Source organism: Baudoinia panamericana (genome assembly GCF_000338955.1).
Source record: "Baudoinia panamericana UAMH 10762 unplaced genomic scaffold BAUCOscaffold_2, whole genome shotgun sequence".
In the NCBI taxonomy this organism is placed as follows: Eukaryota; Fungi; Ascomycota; class Dothideomycetes; order Mycosphaerellales; family Teratosphaeriaceae; genus Baudoinia; species Baudoinia panamericana.
The window spans coordinates 617,560-644,983 of NW_006911258.1; the positions used below are offsets into that span (position 1 = coordinate 617,560).

Below are 27,424 nucleotides of genomic sequence, written 5' to 3' on the forward strand. Positions count from 1 at the left end.
GCGCGAGCAGTGACAATAGTAGCCTACTCTGCGCCTATTGTCGCCGCGTTCACTGGCGCATAGCGCAAAGAGCAGACTGCCTGGGCCTCGGTAGCGCGCGGCTGCTCATAGCTGAGTCGCCTACGGCTGTCGCACTGTGGACGTTTGAGGAAGAGCAGTGTGCTTCCTAGTGCGACGTGATGGAGTTTCAGGTGTGGTCGAGACGCGGTCCCTTGCAGCCAATCATGGCTCCAAGCCGAAAGGGGCCAAGAACTCTGCGACCTTCAACGGTGCAACAGTCCGCAAGCAAGCAATTCTATTGTCCCGTGAAGACCTCCAAGCTCATTAATTACCGTTGAGCCGATTCGCAGACCCAAGAGTCAACCGTTCTGCCCGTTGCAGCTTCTGCCTGAGTTGGGGAAGGGCGCTACATTGTAAGGATGCAATGTACTGTTCAGACCACCGCTTGCAATCGCCAGAGGAGATATAGCAGCTCCAGTTCTTCATCGTGGTGGCAATGCGTACAGTGTATTCCTCGCTATGCTATGCTATCTGATTCTGTACATGCTTTACATGGCATCCATTATGTGCGCAATGTGTGAAGGACATGAATTGCCCTCCATTCCATGTTCCCGCAAATCATGAAAATGAGCCATCGACATTACAAAGTCTGGGATGTGAGCCAACACCGCAATCCTGCCAGTCCTCAATGAACGAGCAATTCCAGCTTGTCGGATCCGTCCAGTCTCCGCTACCCGTGTAGGTTGTTCTGTACGGAAACCGGCAGTGTGCGCGCTTAAATTCCACACCTTGACTCGGTTCATCATACCAGAACTTCGTGCCCGTCAGTGTGTCTGGAGCGTTGCCACTCTCGACCCAATCCACCATGTTCCAGATGATGTTATCCGCAACACCGTCCACGGCAGCGGCGCCAGATTGGCCCAGCATCCAGGCGCCGGCACCAGAGATGCCACCCACTCCACAATGAGCCATTCCCGAAACCCGGAAGTAACGATAGAACTCGTCGAGATCCCCATTACCCAGGCCCATCTCGTTGGCAACCTTCAAGTAGTAGCGCTGCGAGTTCCCACCAGACACCAGCGGATCAGCCATGCCATGGTACGTGAGTAGCTTCCCACCCGCAGCCTTGAAAGCGCTGAGATCGCCGTTGAAGGACGAAGTGTTTCCATGAAGGGAGTCCGTTGCGTCAGCCTGTGCGTAGTCCGTCTGGTTCATGTTGAGTGGCTCAAAGTAGCTGTTGTTCCAGACGGCACCACCATACCAGTTTTTGGAAATGGCCTGGATGGAGCCGGATAACTGGCCGAGGCGGAACGCGTCGACTTGCGAACCGTAGAGCAGCGCCGGATAGAGTAGGTTGCCTTCGGTGTCGTAGAGCTCGGTGAAGACGTCGTATACGGTGCTGATCTGGGTGGAGTTCAAACATTGATCGGTATCTGTAGTACTGTCTTCGCACACAGGTATGACAGAGGTGTCAAATTCGCAGATTGTCGGGTCTTCGATGATGCCGTCATCGACGCCATCAAGTGCTGCGTCACATTGATCGAGAATGAGACCCTGTACGTAGACCCAGTTGTTGAGGGTGAGGAATCGTGGGTCGGTAGCGTTCAAGCCTGTCAGCTGGACGAAACGTCCGCTCCAAGCCTGCAGATGGTTCATGTCTGCCGCAGCTGATCCCGAGATGATGCCATCGAAGTCGTCTGGAAAGTACTGCGCGGAGTGCATACCCTGCTGGCCACCAGTACTGCATCCAAGGTAGTACGAGTAGCTCGGAGGCTGGCCGTAGAATTGGTCAACGACCTGCTTGCCAGCCGAAACCGAGGCGTGGCGTGAACGATATGTCCAGTCAAGAATGGCTTCGTTATTGAAGTACATCCAGCCACCGTCGAACGCAGAGGAGTTGTGGCCGCCGTTGTCACCAATAGCAGCAAAGCCAAGACCTGTCACGTACTGCATGTCAACGTAGTGGACGCAGCCGTTAGCGCCACCATTGTCAGTGCTTAGAGTGCGGCCGTTCCAGGCGCCACTGCTGTTGCTTGGAAGCCAGACTTCCATGTACGCCTCAGAAGAGCCGCTGGTCGTGATGGTTAAGGTGACACGACACAGATCCACCGGAGCAAGCACCTCGGAGCCGCATCCTGCTGTGGCCTGACCACCGGTGATAGTGATGTTGGTGTTTGCTGGGTACGCTTGGCAAGTCATAGGAGTCGTTGCATATTCGGTGTCAAAACTGAGAGAAGCGCATAGTGACGAGCAGTAGTCTGTGGACGTCACGTTTGCCGCAGCATTGGCGACTGCGGTCGGGGCCATGATCGCAGTGCCGCTCACGGAAGGTGAGGTCGTGGTAGCCGTTCCGCCGGAGATAGTTGCAGAAGCTGCAAGGCTGCTCGAGCTAGCAAGAATGCTCGAGCTGGCAAGACCTAAGAAAGTAGTGTTCTGGAGCGCGAGGCTGCTGGAAACAGCAAGGGCGGATGGGGTCGAGGGATCAGCAGCAGAAACAGGCGCGACGGTGAGAATAAGAGTAGTGGTGATAGTGGATGCCGACGCAGAGATCGAAGAAGTTGTCGTTGTTTGCGGAGTGCCGCTGACAGAAGGCAAAGACGCAACACTCGAATTTGCGGACGTTGTCTGGGATATCAATAAGGAAGCGGCGAGTGCCGTTGTCAAATTACTCGTAATTGACGAGCTGGATAGAGTGCTTGTGCTCGTAGAAACGGATGCCAGAGGCGTGGAAGAAAGCGCAGCTTCTAGAGTCGAGCTGCTGGCCGCGAGCGGAGTGGATGTGGGAGTCGCAGTCGTAGAAACTGTCGCATTGACGGAAGATACCGATGCAAGAGCACTTGAGAGCGACGCAGCGTAACTCGACAGCGATTGCAGCGCCGCTGTGGTGTCGCTCACCGAGGTAGGAAGAGAAATGGACGGCGCGCTGACCGAGATGGACGAAGTTAGATTGCTGGTCGCTGTGAGCGTTGAGTTTGCGTAGCTGATTGAGGAAATGGCGTTCGTAGAGGACGAGATTGAAGAAGAGGCCGGCAAGGTTGTCGAAGAGGAAGTCGTAGAGGAAGTCGGAGAGGGAGTCGACAAGGAAGTCGGTGACGAAGCTGACGTCAAAAATGTTGAAGAGGAAGCCGTCGAGAGAACCGAAGGAGCAGCTGTCGGGAGAGTCGAGGAGGAAGCCGTAAGCGAAGTCGAAGGGGACGCCGTCGACGAAATCGAAGAGGAGTTCAGCAGTGGTGATGACGATGGATCCGAGAACACCGCAGAAGAGGAAGCCACCAGAGATGAGAAGGAGGAAACCGCAGATGTAAGCGTTGAAGCAGCAGAAGTCGACAGTACAGATGAATCTGATGTGAGCGAGGTTGACGGGGTAGGAACAGCCGCTGCAATACTGTCGATCGAGGCAGTCACGATCGCATTCCCAGCAGGAGTTGTCGGTGAGGTCGAGCTCGAGGCTGCGCTCTGACTCTGAGTTGCTGGTGGCGGTGGACGATGGTGAAAGTGTTGTACAAAGGCAAGCTCTTCCAGGTTATGCTTCAATCGAAACTCCAGGCGCTCAATCTCTCTTTCAATCTCAAAAAGGCTGCTGCTGTCCTCTTGGCGGTCGTAATCAGCTCCCGGTCCAATGGGCGGGCCAGGTCGGGTAGGAACAGCTTGAGTAGCTGCTCCCAGAAACGCAACGGTAATGAGCGGAACGTCGAGACGCATCGTGACTGCGTCTCAGACTCGGAATGAAATTAACGAAAGGCTGGAAAAATGGAAAGAACACAGCGTCAGTGTGCACGACTGCTTAGGGATTATTGTCAGATGCATACTCCCGCAGCAAGAAGGGCGGAAGTAGCACCTTGCAGTCGTACGGCGCTCGGTCGTCGCGTGGCCTTGTCGCCATTTCCGTGTCCGAGACCCACCTGTTTTGGACAGCAAATGGGACAAGGAAGCGAAGTTGGCGATACAGACGGAGCGACGGTAGAGACGGGTACCTGCCTTAGCGTGGACATGCTGCGCTTATGCAGGACAAGCGATGAGGGACAGCACCTTAATTTGAGCCGCACGTTGTTTTGATGTATACCAGGCTTCGTCTCTTTCAAAATGCGAAGCCAAGAAGCGATCCGTATATTTCAGATCGCTTAGCAGGCTGGTGAACCTCCTTCGATATACCGTATCAGTGTTCTGGCCGGCGAGCCCAAGGTCGAAGGCTGGAGCACGTAAGTGCAAGGGCCGAGGCCGCATTAGCCGGCGACGCTCCTTTTCAACCCTGCCCGAACAGCCTTATCGATACGACCGCTGTTCTGGAAACGCATTGCGGTCATTTCGGTTCTCTTATATCCGTGACGAATTGTGTCGCTTCACGTTGGTCGCGATCTTTATATCGGCGGGGGAGTAATGGAGAAGGTATCCGGGCTTGCACACAACACCAGCCATGTACGACACAAGCTTGTCACTCCCCCTTTTGTTGTAACTCGCTGCATTACTCTCAATACCCGTCCGGGGTTGTGCGGAAGATTTGCAGTTTCGACAAGGCTACAATATGCACATTTCTGGTACTCCCTCTCAAACGCCATGCAATCTTCGTCATCATTCCAGAGCCTTATGCGAGGCTCGAAGCACGCTTACGCCGTGGGTACCGCGTCATCCGGAAGCAAGTCCTTTCGCCATAGCGTCGTTCACCACGACGTCCTTTCCGGTCTCTACCCTACCAGCTCTCACACAGTCTCCACATAATTGCTCGGGAAAATGCCTTCCCGATTCCCTATCCTCCCCGTCCACCAATCCGCTTCATTCTCCGTCCGCTTGATAATCGTAATAATCTCGCCCTTTTTGAACCCCAGATCACCAGGCTGATCCGCATCGAATGTGAATTTCGCCACAGCCTGGCCAGGACCTGCACTAGGCCTTGACACAAACGCGGGCTTGGGCGCTGACGGCCGTCCAGGCGCCGGCCCTCTCCGATCCGAGAAGTTGTAGTCCGACTGATCGCCAAACGTGGAAGAACGTTGTCTTGAGTTCTCTAGCCGATCGAACGTCTCGTTCGGATTCGCGCGGCTGAAGCGGTTGGACGCGCGGTCGTAGGGGTCATCCGCCCACGTGCTGGCGCGAGTAGGTCGATCGCGGTATTCGTACTCGTCTCCCGTGGGCGACGCCATACCACCACCAGTCCGGTCTTGCCGTACACCCTCGCCAAACGCCGAGCCGGCCCTACCTTGCCACACTACGTCTTCCTGCGCGTCGTCGTAGATGGGGACGTCGTTGTACATGGCGTCGTCCTTGTAGCTGCCACCCACACCGGCAAAAATCCTGCTGTTGAGTACGCGCATCAATGGTTCCGCTTGCGGCGGGACGGGCACGTTGCCGCCCAATAGCTGCCGGGCGGTGTATTTCTGGTTGTACATCTTCTCGTTCGCGTCTCTTCGCTCGATGAGGGCGGAGCCTTCAAGTGACACGCCTGCGAAGAGACCTTTGGTTTTGCTGTATGCGAAGATACCGGATACGGATTTGAGAGAGGCTGCGCCGGCTGCTTCCGCGGACCGTCCGACCGGTCCTGCTGCGATCGAGACGTTGCCGCCAAGGGTGAGGGAGCCGACTTGTGCGAAGGTTTTGACCGCGTTGGCGTCGTTGAGAATGAAGACGAAGTCGGTAAGTTCGAAGCCGATCTGCCCGCCGAAGCCGCCTCCAACGGTGCCGATGGCTGAGGGCGCAGACCATGTGCCGTCGGATAGTCTTGCCACTACGACTCCTGAACCGAAACGACCTGAGCCTAGAAACCCGGCTTTGAAGACCGTCATGATGGCAAGACCTTTCGCATTTTGTAGGATCGTCGGTGGGATAATCTTGTCCGGACCGAAGGCTTGTCGTGGGTCGACGAAGGATGCGAGGATGCGGCCGCATTTTTTGCACTCACCTGTGGTCGCGTATGGTCAGCGTACCACACATACAGCTTAGAGCCTCTTGCGACCATTGGGTGGGGGAGTACGAAGCGGGCAGCGGTGATGTTGGGGTTACATACTCCGCATGGAGGAAGGCAACGGGTTATTAATGAACGGTGGCATGGCTGCGACGACTGCCTTCCTGAGTGCCGACGAAGCGAGGGCAGCGAGTTGTGGGACGAACAGCTAGAATATGTGTACATGTAGAACACATCCGCTGCAGCCTTACAGCTATGCACAGCCACTGGGGTGACGCAAATCCCAAGGCTTGTGGCGCAAGCAGCTGACCCTCACGATTGAACATTGAAAGCTACTTCCAACGAAGAAGATACGCCGTATGTACCTAAGTCCAACTGACTAACAACCGGAAAGGTGCTTGAAAAGTCGCTCAAGACCAAGACCCGTACTGTAGCTAATCAGGCAATACCGCATAACCGCGACGCCGCTCCCTGCGCATCCGGCGCCACTCATTCAAACATCTGCAAGCAACCGCAAGCATGGCAGAAGCCTACGACCGCGAACGGTACGCCCTTCTGAACCATCTCTCACCAACCCACTAGAGCTGAACACCCGCACAGGCAAAACAATGACTCCCTCTCCGCCCTCAGCGCCAAAGTCTCCCAACTCCGCAGCGTGACGATCGATATCTACGACAATGCCCGCGACCAAGGCGTCCTCGACTCCACCACCGAGACCTTCTCAACCATGGGCGACAGCCTACGCTCGAGTGCGAGGAGGCTAGGCACGATGGCGAGTCAGGGGAACCGAGTGGCAATATTCAAGTTAGCGGGGATTATTGTTGCGACGGTGGTGGTGCTTTGGTGGATTGTGACTTTCTTTTGGTAATAAGGAAAGGTTGCCAAGACAATCCTGGACGGCAGCGGGAAGATTGGCGGACGAGTTCGAATGGATCTACGATCGCTCCGCGCTTCTACTGACTCGCCTGCGGCACCTGCAGATGCACCTGCACCTGCCTGCGGAAAGAGCATCACCTCAGCCCCAGACATTACCAAACAAATCATCAGCATTCCCACCAAGCCCACCTTGCTTCGGACCCGTCGTGCTCGCAACCGGACTTGCATGACTCCACCCACCAAACTCTTCGTCCTGCTGCACGCTGAACCCGGCGGCGCTCTGGTCGAAACCACTACTACTGCTACCGGTCGTTGTTGGCGCTGGCGCAGGCGCAGTCATCGCGGGCTTGGGTACCGGTGCCGGTGCCGGTTCCGGATCGCCCCAGCCACTGTCAAAGGGAGACTCCATCTTTGACGTCTGTGCGGGCGCGGGCTTGAATGCGTTCAAGTTCGTGGATTGAGTCTGCGGTGGCGGCATGGAAGTTAAAGTCTGAGTCGGCGCTGGTGCAGGCGCTGGTGCAGGGGCTGGATCAGGCGTTGCCCAAGCATCGTTGGAACCCCAAGCATCCATATTGTTCATGTTGGTGAAGCTGGACATGCTGCTCGTTTGTGCCGCAGGCGCTGGCTTCGGTGCCGGCGGCTGAGTCGGGCTGGAGAGGTTAAATGCCGTGCTGTTCGTGTAGCTGCTGGCCTGTATCGGTGCCGGCGGCTTCGCTGTAAGCGGCGTTGAAGTGGCGGAAGGCTTTGGTGGTGGAGCAGGCGCTGGCATGGTCGGTGACGCTAGATCGAAAAGGTCGCCCAGGCCGCTTGCAGGAGCCAGGGATTTGTTGGCTGTAGTATTTTGAGGTGCAGGCGACGAAACTGCCGCAGAGAAGTCGCCGAAATCTCCTCCGAAGCTTGCATTCTGCTGCGTTGGTGGCGAGGTCGCCTGTTTCGGCGGAGGCGCAGGCTTGGCATCGAAGAAGCTGCCTCCACTGAGCGGGTTTGTTTTGGGGATAGACGGCTGCCGTGAGTGACCGGCCGGCGAAGACAGTCCTGCAAAGGGCGAGGGCTTCGCAGACTGCGCTGGCGGTGAGGTGAAGGTCAACGAGCCAAAAGCGTCACCCAGGCCTCCCAATGCTTGAGTGCTTGACTGCTGGTGTGATGGACTTGCTAACGGCGGTGACTGCATGCCACCAAAGGCGTTCATGTTGGAAGACGGCTGCTGTGGTTGTGATGGCTTCGAAGCATATAACGAGAGAATAGACTGCTTCAAATCCGTTCTCCCTGGCATGCCCGTAGTGTTCGGACCGGTGCTTGAAGGCCTTTGTGGTGGCGCTGACTGGGTTCCACCAAAAAAGTCCAGGCCAAGCAGACTCTCGCCAGGCTTCGTTTGTCTCGGCGGCGCAGCCTGAGCCTTGGGCGGTGCAGGTCTGCTGACTGCTGGCTCTGTGGTGCTCGGTCGTGCCGGAGGAGCAGAGCCTGGGTCACCAAACAAATCCACGTCCTGAGGACGTACTCGTGGCTGTTGAGGCGGCTGCAGCGTACCGTTCCTTCCACTGCCACTCCTTGCCCGTTCCTGCACCACGCTCAACGGTACGTCATCGTCGTCCTTCGCTTGCACATCCCCTGCCTCGTCCAGGGTGCTTGGGTCCGGCATCGGACCGTCCATCGCCCATCGCTTCGAGTCATACTTCGTTCGGATGAAACTCTCCATTTTACTCTCACTCGGCATATGCCCTTCCGCCAGTTTGTGCTCCCAGTACCGGTTGGCGCGCTTGTTGCCCCACTTCACCATACTCGCCAGCTGTTCGTCGGTCCATGAGTCGAGGTCGACGCTCTTGACGCGGCTGATGTGCACGCCGAGCGAGCGGTGGATGCCGGAACAGCGGATGCAGATGAAGATGCCTAGATTCCAGGACGCCCATCGGGGATGCTTGTTGCGCTTGCAGTCGGCGCACAGCTTATTCGGTTCGAGCTTGGCCAAGGTCTTCAACGCTGAGCGGTTGCGCTCCGCCGCATCGGCGCCTACAGGTGCTCGGCGGGACATTGTAAGTCGTGTCCCGTGGGTGGAAGACGTCGCCGTGGATTTACCAAGCGTACGAAGTCCAGAGACTACGGACTCGATCTGGTTTCCGATGTGTGTTGTTGCTTATACAGAACGTCTATGAGTTCCAAGCATTGAGCAGCATACGCTCAATATTCACCTGGCGATCGAGGCTGCTCGTAGTTTAGATGCCTGTTACTAAACGTCAGAGGCCCTGCGTGCCTGACATTCCGTTCAGCCTTATAAACGGCTCGTGCGCTCGACGTCAGCTGCATTTCTTTAGTTGTTGGTGTTTTCGCTTGATCCAGTCTCCATATCCGCACCAAATTTGTGGAACAACACGCTCTCGATCGACAAGTGCAAAGATGATTCATTCTGTAGGAGCACTACCTGTTCAGACTCCCCGGAGGCTCCTACAGCGTTCGCCGATGTCGCCTCCTGGTCCTCAACCTCCAACTCAGTGCAGCCAGATTCGCATCAGGAACATTAGTACAACCTATCATGCATGATGTCTCTGTCCAGGCCGTTTCTCTCAAGCGCCAAGAGGCTGTTCTTTACGTCTTGCGATGTCTTCAACTTCTCGAACCTATAAACTAATTTTAAGAAAGAAATTCGCTCTTCAAGCCTTTCTCACCAAGGTTTACAGGCTTGGGAGCAATCACCACCTCTCTCATCCGCGGTTTCTCACGCAAAGCCGGTGCGCCCAGATGCCAACCCCCACGTATCACGCTGCTTCTCTCTTTTCCTCGGCTGCAAACATATACATCAGCGCTCGTCTTATGCGCCTTCTAAAGATGTCTACGACATACTCACGACCATCTTGAGCAGCGTTGAGCCGTCTTCTGCCCATGTGGTCGAGGGTTTGTCGGCTCTGGAAGGATCTGTCCCGATCTCGATGAGACGCTTCCTGATATGCTTAGAAAGCTCTGCCATGGACTGCTTACTTTACCTGTATTGTAGCACTTTAACCGCCCGGGTCGGCTTCATATCCCTCCCAGATGGTTTGCTGGCCATCCGCCATAAGATCTGATGCACAGAGGATCTCGTCAGGGTAGTGTCAGGCTGCTTGGTGGCAGTTCACAGCACTCCGCATGTGATTGAAACATGAGCTCTTATGCTCAAGCTCGTTAGTGACTCCAAGGGACCATGTCTGCTTTGTAGTAGTCTGACTGGCTCATGCCAGCGAGAAGTACTCGTGTCATAGAAATTGGTCCGCTGAATGCAAATCCGGACGATTGCTTTCTTACGATCGCAAACTACTACATAGGAAGCCCAAGCACCTTCATAGAGCTGTCGTCTACTGTCGACGACAGGTCATACATCCGCAGCATGCGCCACCATACCTCCCATATGAACACACCCGCGCTGCACGCGTATGAGAAAGGCGTGACGCTTTATGGCATTAGGCAGTGATCGTTGCACGTACTTACATTGAACAAAGCATTGCGCTATCCCTAGCTATGTTACACAATAGCCGTAGTTTGGTGGCTTCGCAGAAACCGGGTCTACTCTGCGCCTCTTTCGGAATATCGAGACTATATCTGAGAGAGCACTTCAACAGTGATATGTCGGATCACGTGATGTAATATAGAGCTTGGGCCAGGCTTGGCGAGATACTCCACCTTTGCGCAATCTCCTCCTCAAGTTACTGCCGCAGTGACAACACGCATCGCCTGTTTCGCCTACCACACACGCGCAAACACCCCCGATAGTGCGATCGCTCAGGCATTGCACGAACCAAATCAAGACCGATAGCGACGCGCGCACCCAAGCGAGTAACAGTGAAAGTACGGTACGGCTTCGTCGGCGTGTTTGGTAATCCGGGAGTGGGCAGGCAGGTGGACGGCGAGACGTAGAGCGTACCACATCGCTCTTCCGTGCAGGCTGTCTATATTGTTCGGTGCATCTGGAGGATCCCGGTGGCCGTCAGGCGCGACTTTCCCAAGGAGTGCTCATCGGCCATCGTATCTAGACTCTACAAACGCGCCGTGAGCGCCTGTGTGAGAGTCGTTTGCGCATAGTCATAGTCCTTGTCTGCCTCCTTGTGTGTTCGTCTCGCACCATTGCAGCCCTTGGTTCGTTGCCAGAACAGCGTCCGCGCGTGAAAGCGCGCAGAAACAGCGCCCACCATGTCTGGTAAGCTAAACCGCATATCCGAGGCGTGAATGTTCATCCCAGAGTCACACATATGCTGTGATAGTGGCGTACATACGTCTCATCACCCAGACATGACGCTAACAAGGCATCCCAGATGAACCACGCCGCTCAGGTCGCGCGACCAAGGGTACACACAGCAGCGCGAAGGCCTCCTCGTCACCCGCCCCAACGCTGCCAAAGGGCGCCAAGACCACCAAGTCGAAGGGGAAGAAGGCCGCGCAGAAGGCAGAGGATGACGAAGGGGACAACGAGGAAGGCGAAATTCGTTGCATATGCGGCGACACGGATGCGAAGAGTACATGGGAATTCATTGGTTGTGAAGCCTGTCTGAGCTGGCAGCACAATGTCTGTATGGGAGAGCCTCCGGAGGGAGATCCTAAGCTTCCCGAGCACTACTTCTGCGAGGAGTGCAGGCCGGAGGAGCACAAAGAGACCTTGGCTGCGCTCGCCAAGGGCGAAAAGATCTGGGAGACCCGGCAGACGCAGTTCAAGCAATGGAGAAAGATGTCTGCCAGTCGGAGGAAGGGGAAGGCTAAGGACGGCGAGGAAGTGAAGCCGAAGTACCTCAAGGCAGAGTACACAGATGGCGAGGTAGTGGAGCCAGCCGAGACAGAGGCTGGAGCAAGCGACTCGCAAGAGGCTGGGACGAAGCGGAAACTGGAAGAAATCGTGCCAGAGGAAGATGCTTCCGAGGAGCAGCCGGTGGTATCTTCGAGACGAGCAGACAAACGGCGTAAGTCTTCGCAAGCTACAAGCAAAGCCATTGTCGACGCGGAGACGGCTGTTGTAGAGATTGATCAGCTGCCCAACGACCGCAAGAAGATCGCTCAGGCTCTCAGTGACGTCCTATCTACGGATATCGGCGAGCGCGCGAAAGCAGGCTACCGCATCCCGGATGGTCAAACGGCGAAGTCAATCGGCGAGCGTCACGCAAGTCTGATCGAATACGCACTGTACCAAAACCATGGCGGGCCGCAGGAGGAGAAGTACAAGGCGCAGTTCCGCGCCTTGCACGCTAACCTTAAGCGAAACAGAGTACTCGTGGAGCGCCTGCTGGAAGACTCGCTGACTGCCGACGAGCTGGCGACCATGGAAAGCAAAGACATGGCTTCTGAGGAGCAGCAGCTAGAACGGAAGCGAATGAAGGAGGAGTTGGATCGGCAAGCCGTCGCCATTCAAGAAGAGGGCCCACGCTTCAGACAAGATCACAAGGGTGTGGAGAAGATTGAAGAGGATCGGGTGGCTGCAAGCGAGTTTGCCGCCAATATTCAGCCTGTGCGGGAAAGAACAAGCATCGCCGAAGACGGTAGTGATGTGCCGATGAACGTGGATGGTCAGCAAGACAGCAACGCGAGAACTGCGACAGAGGCAGGCCCAGGCTTGGATCGAAGAGAGTCAAGCCAGGCCAACTTTGACATCAATAACATTTGGCAGAAGACTACGGGCTCCGCGCAGTCACCGACTACGGCTGCAGGTCGGAGACCCATGCAAATTCCACCTCGTCGGCGCAGCTCGATGCAGATACAGGCGGAAGCATCAAATGACGGAGCTAAAGATGATCCGGACGTCGACCGCCTGTTACAAGATGATGACGAGCAGTATGAACCATCCGACCTCACCGACGGCGTCGTCTGGCGCGGTAAGCTTGTGCACGCGGGAGAAGGTGAGCCGGTGGTAAATGCACGCTGGGTGGCGGGAAGAGATATGTCGTCGACCGCTCCCTGGCGCCAGATGCTCCCATCGAAGCTTACGGTTGACGGTAGGTTGGCCGTGCCCAAAGCGGAGGAGTACCTTTGCGGACTGCAATGGAGCCAGACTAGTGACGTGTCAGTGCTTGCACTCAGCGCTTACGACGACATTGAGGCTTTCAACCGAGTGTTCATGTACTTTTCCAGCCGCCAGCGCTACGCGGTCATCAATAAGGACAAGCCGCCCCTCGTCAAGGATCTGTACGTCATCCCGGTGGAGAAGGGTAAAGGGTTGCCGGAGCACGTCAACATGCTGGAGCACTGCACGCTCAAGTCACCAGCGGAGGAGAGGATGCTGCTCGCAACTTTCGTCATTGCGAGGGCTATGCCTCCCGCGGTGGACACGGCTGTGCAGCCGCAGCAACAGCAAACGGCGTCAGTCTCGAACGGTGGACCACAACATCTTCCGCAACATGTACGCGCGGGCGGACCTGGACCGGCCGGCTCACCTCTCAACCAAAACAATCCCACTTTCTCACCGAGCCAGCAACACCACCCCGCCATGCCGACGGCCGGGTACGGCGCGCCTGTCGGACAACAGCCTGGTGCTGCTTTCCCACCAAATCCATACGAGCAGCAAACTCCACAGCAACAGCAGCAGCAGGCTCCGCTCGCCTTCCCGCTATCAAACCAACCGCAGCTCCCGCCAAATGGGAACCCGCTTATCGCGGAGATACTGGGGCCGAGACTGATGGACCCGACGGCACAGCAGATCATCCAGGCGGATCCGAATGTGGACGCTGCTAAGCTGCACAATTTGCGGAGTATTCTGGATGAGGATGTGAATGCTAGGACGGATTTGGCGGCGCTTGCTGTGAGGTTGAATGCTAGTGGGACGTGAGGATGGCCAGGGCAACCGTTTGGTTCGGGTGATGTTGAGGGTGCAAGTTTTTAATTAGCCAAGCTGGTGTCGTTGTCGTCGCTTCCGTCGTTTCTGCTGCCTCAGGCGAATATGTGGCCCCACTACTTAAACTCCCCCACACTCTTGTGCTCTGGTTCGAAATATTTTGTTTGATCAATGGCTGTTTCATAGACATCGACTTGCGCTGATTCACTCACTTTCGTTCCAGTATGTCTGCCCAACAGACCGCGGACGCGGTGAAGGATGCGGTGCAAAATGTGGCAGACAAGGTGCAAGAAATGACGACGGCGGACGGCGCGCCTACTGCGAACCAACTGCTGGATGAGGAAACGGGCGAATACGTGTCCAAGACGGAACTGAAGAAGCGGCAGAAGCAACGAGAGAAGGAGAAGCAGAAGGCGGAACGGGAGGCCACGAGACAGCCCCCTCCAGCGCCCAAGCGCAAGGCTGGACCGGTTGAAGAAGACCTGAATCCTAATGTGAGTCACGCGAGCAGTTGTAGTCGTGGTTCAGATTATGTGTTGGCACTGCGGCTTGATGGTGTTCGAGGTTGACTGACAATGGCCCAGCAATACTTCGAGATCCGCTCCCGGGCCATCAAGCGCATGAAGGAAGATGGGTCAATGAACCCGTTCCCCCACAAGTTCGAGGAAAACTATGAGCTTCCCAATTTCGAGAAGGAGTTTGGCCACCTCAAAAAGGGCGAGACGAAGAAGGAGATCACCGTGAAGGTCATCTGCCGGGTGTACAACATCCGAACGTCGGGCGAGAACCTACGCTTCTATGAGGTCGAGGCAGATGGAGCGCAAGTGCAAATTATGGCTACGAATATGGAGAACACCAGCGAGAAGCCATTCGCCGATCAGCATGATCCTGTCCGAAGAGGAGACTGGTTGGGTGTGATTGGCTTTCCTGGACGCACCAGCCCGAAGAGAGAAGACAATCCCGGCGAGCTGTCCATCTTCGCACAGGAAGTCATTGTGCTCTCTCCTTGTCTACACCAGATACCCTCCGAGCACTACGGCTTCCGCGATCAGGAAGAGCGACACCGAAACCGACATCTCGATCTCATAATGAACAAGCGCACCGTGGATACCTTCATCAAGCGTACCAAGATCATTCGATATGTTCGGAACTACTTGGACAGCAACGGCTTCCTAGAAATGGAGACACCCATCCTCATGAAGAACGCCGGAGGTGCGACGGCCAAGCCGTTCATGACCCACCACAACGACCTCAACATGATGTTAGCATTACGCATTGCCACCGAGCTGCCGCTCAAGATGCTGATCGTAGGCGGCTTCCGCAAAGTCTACGAAGTCGGCCGTCTCTTCCGCAACGAAGGCATCGATCTCACGCACAACCCCGAATTCACCACCTGCGAATTCTACGAGCGAGGCGCCGACCTCTACGATACCATGAACCGGACCGAAGAGCTCGTCGAGGGCATGGTGAAGGAGATTTGCGGGTCGAATAAAACCACTTTCATCACGCAGCATGGCGAGACGTACAACGTCGACTGGTCACGGCCATGGAAGAGGATAGAGATGATGCCCGCACTTGAAGAAGCCTGCGGTGAAGCCTTCCCTCCTGGCGACCAACTGCACACGGAGGAAACCAACGCCTTCCTCAAGCGCATGCTGGCCAAGACGGGCGTAGACTGTACACCACCCCTCACCAACTCCCGCATGATCGACAAGCTGGTGGGCGAGTTCATCGAAGAGAAATGCGTCAACCCCACCTTCATCACCGGCCACCCGCAAATGATGTCGCCGCTAGCCAAATACCACCGTTCCCTACCCGGCATCTGCGAGCGCGCCGAAGCCTTCGTCTGCAAGAAGGAGATCGCGAACATGTACACCGAGTTGAACGACCCCTTCGACCAGCGTCTCCGCTTCGAAGAGCAAGCGCGGCAGAAGGCGCAAGGGGACGACGAGGCGCAGGTGCTGGATGAAGGGTTTTTGACGGCCATGGAGTACGGGTTGCCGCCGACGGGGGGTTGGGGGATGGGGATTGATCGCATGGTGATGTTCTTGACGAATAATTACTCGATCAAGGAGGTTTTGACGTTTCCGTTTATGAAGGATGAGAATGTCGCGCCTCGGCCGAAGGCGGCGGAGGTGGCGGATGTGGAGGCTATGCCCGTGGAAGAGGTGGGGCATAAGTGAGGGTCGTGCTGTTGAAGAGTGCATGGCGTGGCGGCAGCAAGGGAAGGTTCAAACTTTTCGTGGCTAAGAGAATAGTCGTGCTGGTTTATATCAGTCCCGCTAAATGCTCGAAACATCCACCCACCCGCATTCCCATGTAGAGCTGTAGCTGGAGGCGTTAGTGCAGCCAACTCCGTCCACCCTACCGCACCGTCGCCCTTCCCACACGCCGCCCTTTCGTTATGCCAGCACGCTGGCCTTGACAACAAGTGTCAGATTAAGACGAGCACATCACACCTGCCACTTCGACATCGTCACCCGCCTATTCTCCATCACTCTTGGATCATTCACAGGAAGTCTGAAGGTCAACATCTTCGCCTCTCCCACCGTGTCGCGAATTCGAGCTTTGCTGCGGTACTGGCTTCTCCGACGCTCGAGAGTGGAGACAGCGGCGAAAGCGGTGATTGTAACGCCGAAGAGGACCCAGCCTCCGAGACCGAACCAGTCTGCCGCCGAGGGGTTGCTAAGCATTGTGGCGATGACGCTGTGTGGCTGCTCGTAGACGGTCGACAGGAATGCTAGGGCTGTTACACGGTTTAGCATGTCATTCCATATAGCGAGGATTCCCAAAAGGGTGTGCTCACCACCTCCACAAGCAACAGCCGGAAACAGACACCACGGGACGCTCACGAGCCTCTGCCAGAGCGGTATGAAGAAACACGTATACACGACTGCGTAGGCTGAGAAGACGGCCAGACTGCGAGCACTGCTCGTGAGGTTGCCACCAAGCCACGTCGTGAACGTGTCAAGCGTGTCTTTCAACATATTCGTCTCCTCCTTGATGTCTCTGATCTGCTCGTCAAGGTCGTTGATGTTGGTTGTGAAGTCGATGAATCTGCTGCTTGCTTCGTTGACTTGCTGCACGACGAGCGCGGTTTCGTTGGTCGCGGAGAAGAGTGCTTGCAGTAGGCTTTGTTGCACTAGCTCGAGGATGTAGGTGTGGAGCTCGCGCACTTCGATGATCTGGTCGGTCGCTTGCTGCAAGTGAGTGCTCTGAGCGGTAGCGAGCTCGTTGTGCTGCCGCTGATTGTCTTGGATCTTGCTGCTGGCTTGATCGAGGTCGTCGTGCAAGTGCTGGAAACCCACCTTGACGTTCTCCAGGTTCTCCTTGAGCTGCTCGGAGCTAGACTGCCACTCGGCCATAAAGCGCTGGACGGTCTCAAGATGCTCGTCGCTGTCTTGAAAGACATCAACGAAGTGCTGACGAGACTTGACCGTCAGGTCTCGAAACAGCTCGAGAAAGTCCTCCTTGGCATCGCGCATGGCCGCCTCCACGTCGCCGGTGGTGCTAAGCAATGCTCGAAGAAGGTTGACCTCCTCGTCCTTTTCGGTCTCGCCACGCATGGCATAGCAGTTGAACGCCGCCTGTTGGAGGTGGTGCAGATAGACCTGCCAGCCTTGAGCCTTGCCTTCATCGTGCAGAGCTTGCCGGCAGCTTGGAAGGTGCAATACGGTATCGCGCTCGTAGTCCGGAAACCTGGGCACCGGCTTGGCGAAGGGAAGACTACTGAGCATGCCGGAGAACAGCTTGCGCTCGGTGTTCGCAGCTGTGGGCAGGAACATCCGACAGGCGTCTGGGATATGTACGCCGTCGCCCTCCAGCTGGCAAATAGCCATTCGGACGGCGAAGGCGCCTCTCTCCGCATCTAGGCGTGCCTCGATGTGGGAGTTGCTGTGATCGGAGAAGTCGGACTTGAGCTCGGCGCAGGTGGTTAGCAGAGTGTTGATCGCCGTACGCTTGCAGAGAGGAAGGCTCGGGATCTTGTCGATCGTGTTCTTGGCATCCTGAAGTCGCTGTGACAAGCCATAGCTGGCGAGGCTCGACGCGCTGTCTGCGGAGATCTCGATTGACGCACTTGGGGAACCTGTTGCCGCTAGAACGTTGATTAGTATTGCTCACATTATGAGACTGCACTTGTTGACCTACCATAGACGCTTGGTGTAGCTGACGCCGCCGCAAACAACAGAGAGCCGTGGCACATTACTGCAGATGACACACGCATGGTGATCGAGCCGTTAGTGCAAACAAGCAGACGGAACGGATTCCTCAGAGTTGTTGTGAACTCTGCATATGGAAGACCAAGAGCTGGTAGGAGCAGCTGTGGCCGTGGATGAATACGATACTTAGGATGATATCTTCATTAGCATGACGTGGTAGGGATGAGTGTTGGATGGCAGACAAAGTCAGTTCGCTTCGTCGTCAAGCTCGGGGTTTGTGTGGATATCTATATAGCAAGCCAGAAAGAGGCAGGCATCAGTCACGTGCTTGGCGAAGGCAGCAGCTGTTCGGGGAAGTGAACGGGCGGAAGCTCTGGTTTGATAGTGCGGTTGGGTGACTGAGGGAGGAAGACGTGCGGGCGGCGGGAGTGAACGCGGGCAATGGTGCTGCCGGAAACTGCCGCGTCGGGCTTCGCACGCGAAACCCCGTGCTCCTCCAGATGGTATCGCACACCCTTTGCTCTGACCAACTGCACTGTTGTAACATACGACAATGGCGACCGCACGATGTTGTCGCAGACCGTCGTCGAGCGCATTGCAGAGCGTCTTCGCGACAACCAGCGCGCAACATGCCACCCTACCATCCTTCCTGGTCCCCGCGCTGGCCTCCCACCCTCAGACCTCCGCCTTCTCCACCACCTCCCAGTGCCGCTCCAAGATCGGCCGTGCTCCGCTTTCACTACCGCCCGAGGTGAAGTTCACAATCACTCAGTCTGCAGCTTCTGGACGATCCGGCGGCATTAGCCGCACACAGCCAGGCTCGGTTGTGAATATTGAGGGACCGAAAGGCACACTGAGCGTCGCGATACCGCCATACATGAGTGTTTTGGGCGACGATGCGACTGGGATACGTACTCTGAGTATTCTGGACGCTGAGGATAGGAAGCAGAGGGAGATGTGGGGTATGTCATGCTATTCCTATCACTACTATCTGGACTATAGAGCTAACTTTGTTGGATCTAGGTACCGTCCGCGCATACCTCCAAAACCACATCCTCGGCGTCAGCGAAGGCCACACAGCCATCCTACGTTTAGTCGGCGTAGGGTATCGTGCGACCATTGAATCTACCGCAGTCACCAAGCAGCCGGAGTACCCTGGTCAGAAGTTCGTGTCCCTCAAGGTTGGCTACTCGCATCCGATCGAACTGGGAGTGCCGAAGGGCATTACGGCGAGCACGCCACAGCCTACGCGGATTCTCTTGGAGGGGATCGAGAAGCAAGTGGTCAAGCAGTTTGCGGCTGAGATTCGAGAGTGGCGGAAACCGGAGCCGTATAAGGGGAAGGGGATTTTCGTCAACGATGAGACGATCAGGCTGAAGGCGAAGAAGATTAAGTAGTCGATCAATCCAGTTGCCCGTTGCAGCTCTACTCCAACCACTCTTCCAGAATTTCACTAGAGTACTGTAGGTAGCACATGGCGCAGGCAGGATTGTACGGTGTTTCGATAGGAGCAAGGAGACACATGCGGCATACACACCTGCAGCAAGAAGACCGCTGCACGTCTATGTGGAATTGAATGTCAGTGTCTTGTTGCCTGGACCGTCGTTATGCTGCCTAAGGCAGATTGTACGTAGGGCTGAAGCTTATCGGCAGCTTCCGGGCTGGCAGGAGAGCTCTCTCTCAATGCACGCCAGACAACGTTTGAAGAGAGAGTAGCAACACATTCAACCGCCAACATGTTCCTCCGCCGAGCAGCCCCGGCGCTGGCAAGACGCGCCGTCTTCCGCCCAGCCGCCACACGCTCTTTCGCCACGACCGTCGTCCGCTGTACGCACCGCAACCTCTTCCACCTGATTGCGTCGCTAAGTCCAGTGTAGCAGCAGATGCCCGCCCCGACTCCGGCAACCCGAAACCGGGTCAATCAGACAGCCTCATAACACCGCTCGACAGTGAGTGAAGCGGGAAGCGTATAGAGACGTAGAGGTGGTAGTCACGGCTTAACGAATACTCCGCGCAGACATCAAGTCAGAATCCGACCTCCTCCCCCCCGGCGCCGCTCCCGGTACCGTCCCCACCGACCTTGAGCAAGCAACCGGTCTCGAGCGTCTCGAAATCCTCGGCAAGATGCAGGGTGTTGACATCTTCGACATGAGGCCGCTCGATGCGAGCAGGAGAGGTAAATCGTTACATCAATCTACACTGCATCCCAACCCCATGCTGACACAACGTGATATGGTACAGGGACCCTCCAAGACCCAATTGTGGTGAAATCCTTCGGCGACGAACAATACCTAGGCTGCACCGGCAGTCCCGCCGACTCCCACAACGTCCTCTGGCTCACCGTCTCCCGCGACCGTCCCGTCGAGCGATGCCCGGAGTGCGGATCGGCTTACAAGATGGAGTATGTGGGGCCACCGGAGAGCCATGATGCTCACGGGCACGGTCACGGCGCACACGATGTGCATCTGGATGCGGATGGCGCGCATAACTATGCGGGCGAGCCGAAGACGATGGCGGATTATGTGCGGGCGGAGTACAGATAGACAAGATAGTGTTCTGAGAGTGACAGTGAGCGACGGTGCAGCCAGCGGTTAATGTGCTGGTAAAGGCCAGTCATGTACACTTAGTGCTCGAGGCAGCTTAAGTATTCCCAAGAGTAACCGCGAAAGCCGCGGAAGCTTGACCACCTCTCAAAGCTACAAGACCTGGCTCTATTGGATCTGCTTCCCTGAACGTTGGACTGATTCAAGCTGGCCGCTTTCATACGCGCACTACTCTTCAATGGCTCGGTAACTTCCCAGTCTCCTCGCCGAACTTCCGCCGAGCAGCTGAACTTCACCTCGGCACAATCCCCGCGCATCGCGCTCATTGAAAGCGAACTGACAACCGCATAGTCTATATCTCGACCCAATCTGTCATGTTACCGTCCGCTTTAAGCTGCGCAAGTAGTACGACATTGTCGTCCAGAAGCCTGTGGACAACAATTCTACAACTTCCAACCCACCTCCGGACCATCGCCACCACAACCATCTTCCACACGTCACAACCAACCCCAAACGACGACGACAAGCTTCTGACCGAAGCACTCCGCGGCCAAACGGAATCAAACGGCTTCACAATGTCCCAAGAGAAAAAGGCCCCCTCCACCCCCCGGCCATCCTCCAGCGTCCTCCTCGTCTCCCCCAACAACCAAGTCCTCCTCCTCCAGCGAGTCAAGCAGTCATCATCCTTCCCCTCAGCGCACGTCTTCCCCGGCGGCAACATCTCCCCCTTCCACGACGGCCACCCTCCCACCCCGGAGTCCGTAGACCGGCATACCGACAGCGAAATTTACCGTCTAGCAGCGATCCGGGAGACCTTTGAGGAATCCGGCATCCTCCTCGCCCGCAACAATGGGTTTGGCCGGTTACTCGAAGTATCCGAACCCGAGCGCGAGGAGGGCCGGCGTCTGGTCCACGAGAATAAAATCCAGTTTACGAAGTGGTTGGCGCAGAAGGGTGGGAGGGCTGACGTGGAGGGTCTGACGCCTTTTACCCGTTGGGTGACGCCGACGAATGTGCCGAAGAGGTTCACCACGCAGATGTACCTCTACTTCTTGCCCACGCTGACGGCGACGCCGCTTTCCGACTCCTCTTCCGCGGATGGCGATGGTGAGGGAGAGGAAGGGGTGCGGATTCCGGTTCCGACGACCGATGGCGGGCTCGAGCACACGACCGCTCGTTTCCTGCCCGCGTCCGTCTGGCTCCGCTTAGCACAAGAAGGCCGTATTATCCTCTTCCCGCCCCAGTTCTTCTTGCTGCATCAGGTGGCGCAGCATTTCGATTCGTTACCCTCACCTACAGCTTACGGTCGTATATCCCGCTCACAGCTCCCGCGAGAGGAACTGGAAGCAAGGCGGAAACGGTTACTGGAGTTTGTGAAGACGACCGGCGAGCCAGTATGGACGGAGAAGTGCATCTCCCCCACCGTCATGGCGCCGAGGGGTGGGAAGAGGAGAGAGGATGGACGGGTGATTTTGGGGTTGAATCGTCCTGGTCCCGAGCTGGAGGCTGCGAAGACGGGGCGGAGGGGTGTTGGTGAGGAGTGTGTGCTGGTGGAGTTTCGGAAGGAAGGGCCGAGGAGGTTGGCGGTGATATCGAGAGAAGAGGCGATTGGTGGGGGGGATGCGAAGTTATAGCTTGCCCTTCTATAGAAGATAGAAGAAGTGCCAAGCTTACTTACCGAAAGCCACTACACCTTCTCACGCTCCACTGACCCCCGGCGTCTTCCCAACCTCAAAAACATACTTGACCGCACTCGCCCTCCCCTCCTTCAAATTCCTCAGTCCCGTCTCCACCCCCTCCAACCCACCGGGCACCACCTCCTGCGGCTGCGGCTTGAACCAACCCTCCTCCAATCCTCTCGATATGTACCGGAACCAGATATACCCGAAATCCCGCAAATCATCGCCATACGCCGCGTGCACGTCGCCCACACGCGTGAGAGTCTGCTGGATGGTATCGGGGATCTCTTCGTACTTCTTCCCGGGGAGCACGAGCGTGATCTTGCCGGTCTGCGGGTCGAGGACTTTGCAGATATTGAGGTAACTGCCCTTTTCCGAGACGGCGTCGAAGGCGTACTCCAACTTCGTTCCCTTCGGCAACGCGTTTCGTATCCCTTCCACGACGGCTTCAGAGTCCTGCCGGTAATCGACGATGGTGTCGCCTTTGGCGGGCGTGATGAGGGATCGGACGTGCTGTTGTGCGCGGCCGGCGATGCAGATGAGGGGGTGGATGTTGGCGCGTTGGGCGAGCTGGATGGCGTAGCTGCCGACGGCGGAGGAGGCGCCGTAGATGACGAGGGGCAGGGGTGGGGAGGAGTCGAGGCGCGGGGTGTCGGGTTTGGGGAGGGCAAGGCGGTAGAAGAGGGCTAGGGCTGCTGTCATGGCGGCGAGAGGGATGGCTGCGCCTTCTATAGACATGGGTTAGGGAAGGGGTTGTGGTCTGATGCGTAAGTGCAGTGTCACCCACCTTGAAAGCTCGTTTTCTTCGGTAGATAGAAGGTAGTGTGCTTCTCGCTTAGTGCGTACTCGGCATAGCTCCCACCCGGCGCCCCCATCTCGTGGAAGGCGGCCACGCGATCACCCGGTCGGAACTCGGACACGTTATCGCCGACGGCATGAACGATACCTGAAATGTCGTCGCCTTGGTTGATGGGGGGTTTGTCGCCTGCATACTCGGGCCGCTTCCAGTCTTTGGGGTTGCTGCCGCTGAAGATGACCTTGGTGACGACTTGGTCGGGTCCGGGGGTGGGGATGGATGAGTCGATAATCTGGACTTTGGGCCCTTTGGCAATGACGGCTTCCTTCATGGTGCTGGTGCTGGCTGTGCGGAGTTGGGTGGAGAGGGAGGAGAGTCTTCTTGTAGCAGTCATGCGGAGGCAAGAGAACATTAAGAGCGATACTTAACTGGATATAATAAGTGCGAAGCTGGCGGCATTATTATGTGGAGGAGGACGTAGAGATGGTGCAATTGCACAACTGCCCGGCAGTCGACCGAGGGTCCATAAGCTCCAATGGCTAACGAAAGCGGACATCGATCGACGTCAAGCTTAGTAATTGGGGAGGGGAGGTCTGGCGTGCACATGGTGGTTGTGTTTATTCTTACTGATGTGCGCCCGCCGCTGATTGTTCAAAACATGGACGGTGTAAGGCCCAGAAGGGGTCAATATTGATGGAGGATCAGCATCAAATGTTGTGCGCCCACTCTCTTAGGGTCGATGGAGGCAAAGACACTCTGTTTTGTGGTGCGGCACGGACAGGCATTCTTCCACACTCCCATGCGGACGTGTGGGGGGTGCTCCTCCACATGGACTACGACCTCTTCCGAGCGAAAACGGTATTGAGAATGATGGAGAATAGTAGTGTTGGTGGCGGTGGCGGTGGTGGTGGTGAGGAGGGAGAAGCAATGGGTGTCTCCAATCAGCTTTGCCAATCTGGTCGTCCCTCGCGACCGGCAAGACCCGCTCTGTCAACGCCGCCATCAACGCCCGCTGGAGAGTTGGCGGCCAGTCAGAGAAGGGCATGACCGGCGCACTCCATCTGTATGCACTACTTCCATTGCACAATAAGAGGCCGATATAACCTATGACAGTTTGAGCGCGGCACGAGGCAATTGCGCATGTCGCTGGTGAATCGGTTGAGCAGACACAATGGTGGGAGCAACAGACGGCGCATCGAGCATACAAGTGACGGTCCGCGTGCGGCCGTTTACCATACGAGAAGCGGCACAGCTCACCAAGAGCGATGAAGGACCACTGTTCCTGGGTGACGGATCGCTGGCGGCCGTACCAACGCCGCAGCTGAGGCAGAAGGGCATCAGGAGCGTGATCAAGGTGGTGGATGAGAAGTGCTTGTATGCTTGTCCATATACCACAGAGTGAGCCATGAGCCTCCTCACTGATATCGTGCATAGAGTCTTCGACCCGCCGGACGACAATCCAGTGCAACGCTTCAGCCGCTCCGTCGTACCCACCGGCAAGCGCGTCAAAGATCAGACCTTCGGCTTCGACCGCGTCTTCGACGAAAACACCACGCAAGGCGACGTCTACGAGGCCACCACAAAGGGTCTGCTCGACTCCGTGCTTGATGGCTACAACGCAACCGTCTTCGCGTACGGCGCAACCGGCTGCGGCAAGACACACACCATCACCGGCACCGCGCAACAACCCGGCATCATCTTCCTCACAATGCAAGAGCTATTCGAACGAGTCGACGACCTACAGTCCGAAAAGGAATCCGAAATCACCCTCTCCTACCTCGAAATCTATAACGAGACCATCCGCGACCTCCTCAGCCCCGGCGCAGGCGGCAAACAAGGCCTCATGCTCCGCGAAGACGCCAACCAAGCCGTCTCCGTCGCCGGCCTCTCCTCCCACAAGCCCCAAAACGTCGCCGAAGTCATGGACATGGTCATCCGCGGCAACACCAACCGCACGCAGTCGCCTACGGAAGCCAACGCCACCTCCTCCCGCTCCCACGCCGTGCTGCAAGTCAACATCAGCCTCAAAGACCGCAACGCCTCCGCCACCAACGAACCCGTCACCATGGCCACCCTCTCCATCATCGACCTCGCCGGCTCCGAGCGCGCCTCGGCCACGAAAAACCGCGGCGAGCGCTTACTCGAAGGCGCAAACATCAACAAATCCCTCCTCGCCCTCGGCTCCTGCATCAACGCCCTCTGCGACGCCCGCTCCAAACACAACCACGTCCCCTACCGCAACAGCAAGCTCACCCGCCTCCTCAAGTTCTCCCTCGGCGGCAACTGCCGCACCGTCATGATCGTCTGCGTCAGCCCCAGCAGCGCGCATTTCGACGAGACGCAGAATACCCTCCGCTACGCCAACCGCGCGAAAAACATCCAGACGAAAAGTGTGCGGAATGTGTATAATGTGGATCGACACGTGAAGGATTACTTGAAGAAGATTGATGAGCAGATGGTGCGGATTAATGAGCTCACGGCGCAGCAGAAGCAGTATGAGGAGTTGGCGTTTGTGAAGTTCCGGAAGGCGGAGATGAAGAGGGGGGAGGTGGCGCATGAGGGTTTGATAAGGATACGAGCGGCGTACGAGCATTCGGCTGAGGAGCGGAGGGAGCGGGCCGGGAATCTGAGGCGGTTGAGGCAGATTGAGAGGAGGATTGGCGCGATAAGTGGGTGGATTGGGGCGTTTGATCGGGTGTGCGAAGTGAGAGGGGAGGAAGGGGGGGAGGAGCCGGTGGGCGCGTTGGTGGTGATGCGGAAGGCGGCGCAGGGGATTTTGGTGGAGTTGGAGGGGAGTCGGCAGCATATTCATCAGAGGCTGGGGAGGAACAACTGGGCCAGGGCGGTTGACACGGCGTTGTTGGATGGGGTTAGGCAGTTACAGGGGCTTGAGGGGTATGTGGCTGAGGGGTTTGAGGAGGTGGGGTTGAGGAGGGAGGTTGAGGCGCTTAAGGATCGGGCGGAGTTGGAGGCGAATTTGGCGGTGCTGGAGGATGGGAAGACGGCGGAGGTGGGGTTGATGCAGGTGCTCCTGACCGCGCATTTTGAGACGATTGCTATCTTGAACCAGATCATGCAGATGAGTGAGGAGGATGCTGTGGCGGCTGCGAGGGGCGTGTTAGGGAAGCTGCTGCAGAGCTGTACCGAAGCGACAGGCCAGGTCATCAAGCCGGATGGCGGACTGCAGATTACAGAAGCTGTCCCGCCAACGCGCTCCGGCACGCCGAGGAAGAGGAAGCAAGTCCCGCTCATGGGCGCCAGTCCGCTGAAAGCGAAGATCAGGCCCTCTCTGGCAATGGCCAGCGCGGTGCCTGCGCATATGCTTGCGGAGGTGTCGGAAATCAACTCCAGTCCCGTTCGAGCTACGGCATCGCCTAGGCGGCGCGTCAAGCTTGGCGGGGCGCGGAAGGGGGTCGCTTTTGCGGGTACGCCGTTGAAGAAGAAGGGCAGGAGTCCCGGGAAGAAGCGCGTGGTGAGGTGGCGGGATGATGAGGAGAGTGGCAAGCCGCTTGTGGAGTTTCAGACTACGCCGAAGCAGGTGCTGCATTCGCCGCCACAGCAGCAGCAGGAGCAGGAGCAGGACCCGGATGGTACGGGTGTGCTTCCGCCTACGCCGCTGTTGCAAGATGAAGTTGGGTTGGGAAGCAGTCCGCTGCCTACTGCGCCTGTGCCAAACAGCGACCCCCGCAAAGCAGGGACTGGACGCTTCGCGGCGGGCTTTCTGGCGAAGAGGGGCGATGGCAGTCCACCTCCAGCACCGCCTGCGCTCTCACTCGGGGCGTTTTCAAGCGAAGACGAGACGAGTCCGCTACGAGAAATGGCTGCGAACTCGGCGCCACGTCCCCGTCAGAGCCTTCAATCAAGCTCGCCACAACCACAACCTCCACGTCACGATCATACAACGGACGAAGCAGTCCACTCAGCCTCAGAAACCGACACGGAAAAACCCGCCCTCTCCGGCCTAGACCACGAAACGCTCCGCGCCGCCATGAAACTCAAACGCTCAAGCAGCATCGGCTCCAACAAGCAGCAGCAGCATCAACGTCGTCGCTCCCCCACCGCCTCCTCTCGTGACTCACCACCCCCGGACTCGGGCATCTTCTCCGCCAGCCACGCGAGAAGGATGGTGAAGAGTGAGCGGGAAGAGGCGCTGAGGAGCGTGTTGAGTCCGCGCACGCAGCCGGTGGTTAAAGGGAGTGGACCGGTGGCGGTTAGGAGGTCGATGGTTGAGGGTTCGGCTGTTGGTGTTGGTGTGCAAGGAGGGACGCCGAGGGAGGGGGGAGGGAGAGGGCATGCGAGGGTTAGTTCGGTTGTGACGGGAAGTGGAGGGGTAGGAGTAGGGCCGGGGAGGATGAGTAGTGTTGGGACGAAAGCTGCTTGGAGGTGATGAGGGTGGTTATGGGATTGCATTTGGGGTGTTCTGGAATTGGGCGTTTGGGGCAGGTTTGTTGGAGTATCTGGGGTCTGCGAGGCGTCGGGCAGGGGCACTGTGGTTGTTTATGGCGGCGTTGGCATTAAGGAGCCGGTGCTTCCCGGTATACGGCATGTGGCCTAAGCGATGGCTTTACGTGCAGAAGGCAGCTACGCATCCCGGAGCTCGTATATGAGAACCACGTGAAGGCTGCGAGTACACTTGTTTTTCCGGTATGCATAGTCTCACCTTGATGTGGTTAACTACCGGATGTTTCAGTAGAGA

General features: G+C 57.0%; 12 protein-coding genes across 12 annotated transcripts; 7 read left to right on the forward strand and 5 right to left on the reverse strand.

Moving 5' to 3' along the window:
• Positions 1 to 400: 400 nt before the first annotated feature.
• Positions 401 to 3,933, reverse strand: BAUCODRAFT_30088 (uncharacterized protein). Its single transcript, XM_007674750.1, has one exon. The coding sequence runs from the start codon at positions 3,700 to 3,702 to the stop codon at positions 619 to 621; it is 3,084 nt and encodes a 1,027-aa protein (XP_007672940.1). The 5' UTR covers positions 3,703 to 3,933; the 3' UTR covers positions 401 to 618.
• Positions 3,934 to 4,336: 403 nt separating this feature from the next.
• On the reverse strand, positions 4,337 to 6,167 carry BAUCODRAFT_30089 (uncharacterized protein). The gene has a single exon (XM_007674751.1). The coding sequence runs from the start codon at positions 5,775 to 5,777 to the stop codon at positions 4,698 to 4,700; it is 1,080 nt and encodes a 359-aa protein (XP_007672941.1). The 5' UTR covers positions 5,778 to 6,167; the 3' UTR covers positions 4,337 to 4,697.
• Positions 6,168 to 6,415: 248 nt separating this feature from the next.
• On the forward strand, positions 6,416 to 6,764 carry BAUCODRAFT_119280 (uncharacterized protein; the record flags this gene model as incomplete). The annotated part of the gene is made up of 2 exons (XM_007675105.1): positions 6,416 to 6,441; positions 6,497 to 6,764. The coding sequence occupies 2 exons, from the start codon at positions 6,416 to 6,418 to the stop codon at positions 6,762 to 6,764; spliced, it is 294 nt and encodes a 97-aa protein (XP_007673295.1).
• A 147-nt stretch (positions 6,765 to 6,911) lies between these two features.
• On the reverse strand, positions 6,912 to 8,801 carry BAUCODRAFT_63045 (uncharacterized protein; the record flags this gene model as incomplete). Its single annotated transcript, XM_007674893.1, has 2 exons — positions 6,912 to 7,035; positions 7,189 to 8,801. 2 exons carry the CDS (start codon positions 8,799 to 8,801, stop codon positions 6,912 to 6,914), a joined length of 1,737 nt encoding a protein of 578 aa, XP_007673083.1.
• A 698-nt stretch (positions 8,802 to 9,499) lies between these two features.
• Positions 9,500 to 10,240, forward strand: BAUCODRAFT_30092 (uncharacterized protein). The gene is made up of 3 exons (XM_007674752.1): positions 9,500 to 9,548; positions 9,608 to 9,679; positions 9,743 to 10,240. Exon 3 carries the CDS (start codon positions 9,975 to 9,977, stop codon positions 10,209 to 10,211), a length of 237 nt encoding a protein of 78 aa, XP_007672942.1. The 5' UTR covers positions 9,500 to 9,548; positions 9,608 to 9,679; positions 9,743 to 9,974; the 3' UTR covers positions 10,212 to 10,240.
• A 687-nt stretch (positions 10,241 to 10,927) lies between these two features.
• Positions 10,928 to 15,880, forward strand: BAUCODRAFT_571914 (uncharacterized protein; the record flags this gene model as incomplete). The annotated part of the gene is made up of 5 exons (XM_007675106.1): positions 10,928 to 10,934; positions 11,050 to 13,540; positions 13,603 to 13,698; positions 13,774 to 14,044; positions 14,135 to 15,880. The coding sequence occupies 5 exons, from the start codon at positions 10,928 to 10,930 to the stop codon at positions 15,731 to 15,733; spliced, it is 4,464 nt and encodes a 1,487-aa protein (XP_007673296.1). The 3' UTR covers positions 15,734 to 15,880.
• BAUCODRAFT_347655 (uncharacterized protein) lies at positions 15,762 to 18,206 on the reverse strand. Its single transcript, XM_007675107.1, has 3 exons — positions 17,700 to 18,206; positions 16,357 to 17,646; positions 15,762 to 16,296 (listed from the first exon to the last, which is right to left on the reverse strand). Exons 1-3 carry the CDS (start codon positions 17,773 to 17,775, stop codon positions 16,004 to 16,006), a joined length of 1,659 nt encoding a protein of 552 aa, XP_007673297.1. The 5' UTR covers positions 17,776 to 18,206; the 3' UTR covers positions 15,762 to 16,003.
• A 13-nt stretch (positions 18,207 to 18,219) lies between these two features.
• BAUCODRAFT_101733 (uncharacterized protein) lies at positions 18,220 to 19,238 on the forward strand. The gene is made up of 2 exons (XM_007675108.1): positions 18,220 to 18,672; positions 18,734 to 19,238. Exons 1-2 carry the CDS (start codon positions 18,264 to 18,266, stop codon positions 19,105 to 19,107), a joined length of 783 nt encoding a protein of 260 aa, XP_007673298.1. The 5' UTR covers positions 18,220 to 18,263; the 3' UTR covers positions 19,108 to 19,238.
• Positions 19,239 to 19,446: 208 nt separating this feature from the next.
• On the forward strand, positions 19,447 to 20,318 carry BAUCODRAFT_83035 (uncharacterized protein; the record flags this gene model as incomplete). Its single annotated transcript, XM_007674961.1, has 4 exons — positions 19,447 to 19,537; positions 19,588 to 19,659; positions 19,728 to 19,886; positions 19,952 to 20,318. 4 exons carry the CDS (start codon positions 19,447 to 19,449, stop codon positions 20,251 to 20,253), a joined length of 624 nt encoding a protein of 207 aa, XP_007673151.1. The 3' UTR covers positions 20,254 to 20,318.
• Positions 20,319 to 20,834: 516 nt separating this feature from the next.
• On the forward strand, positions 20,835 to 21,872 carry BAUCODRAFT_54960 (uncharacterized protein; the record flags this gene model as incomplete). The annotated part of the gene is made up of 1 exon (XM_007674864.1): positions 20,835 to 21,872. A coding segment is annotated over one exon (1,038 nt), but the record flags the coding sequence as incomplete, so codon positions are not given.
• Positions 21,873 to 21,950: 78 nt separating this feature from the next.
• Positions 21,951 to 23,059, reverse strand: BAUCODRAFT_145103 (uncharacterized protein; the record flags this gene model as incomplete). Its single annotated transcript, XM_007675109.1, has 2 exons — positions 21,951 to 22,660; positions 22,720 to 23,059. The coding sequence occupies 2 exons, from the start codon at positions 23,057 to 23,059 to the stop codon at positions 21,951 to 21,953; spliced, it is 1,050 nt and encodes a 349-aa protein (XP_007673299.1).
• Positions 23,060 to 23,899: 840 nt separating this feature from the next.
• BAUCODRAFT_119290 (uncharacterized protein) lies at positions 23,900 to 27,115 on the forward strand (the record flags this gene model as incomplete). Its single annotated transcript, XM_007675110.1, has 2 exons — positions 23,900 to 24,102; positions 24,163 to 27,115. 2 exons carry the CDS (start codon positions 23,900 to 23,902, stop codon positions 27,113 to 27,115), a joined length of 3,156 nt encoding a protein of 1,051 aa, XP_007673300.1.
• Between the last annotated feature and the right edge of the window lie 309 nt (positions 27,116 to 27,424).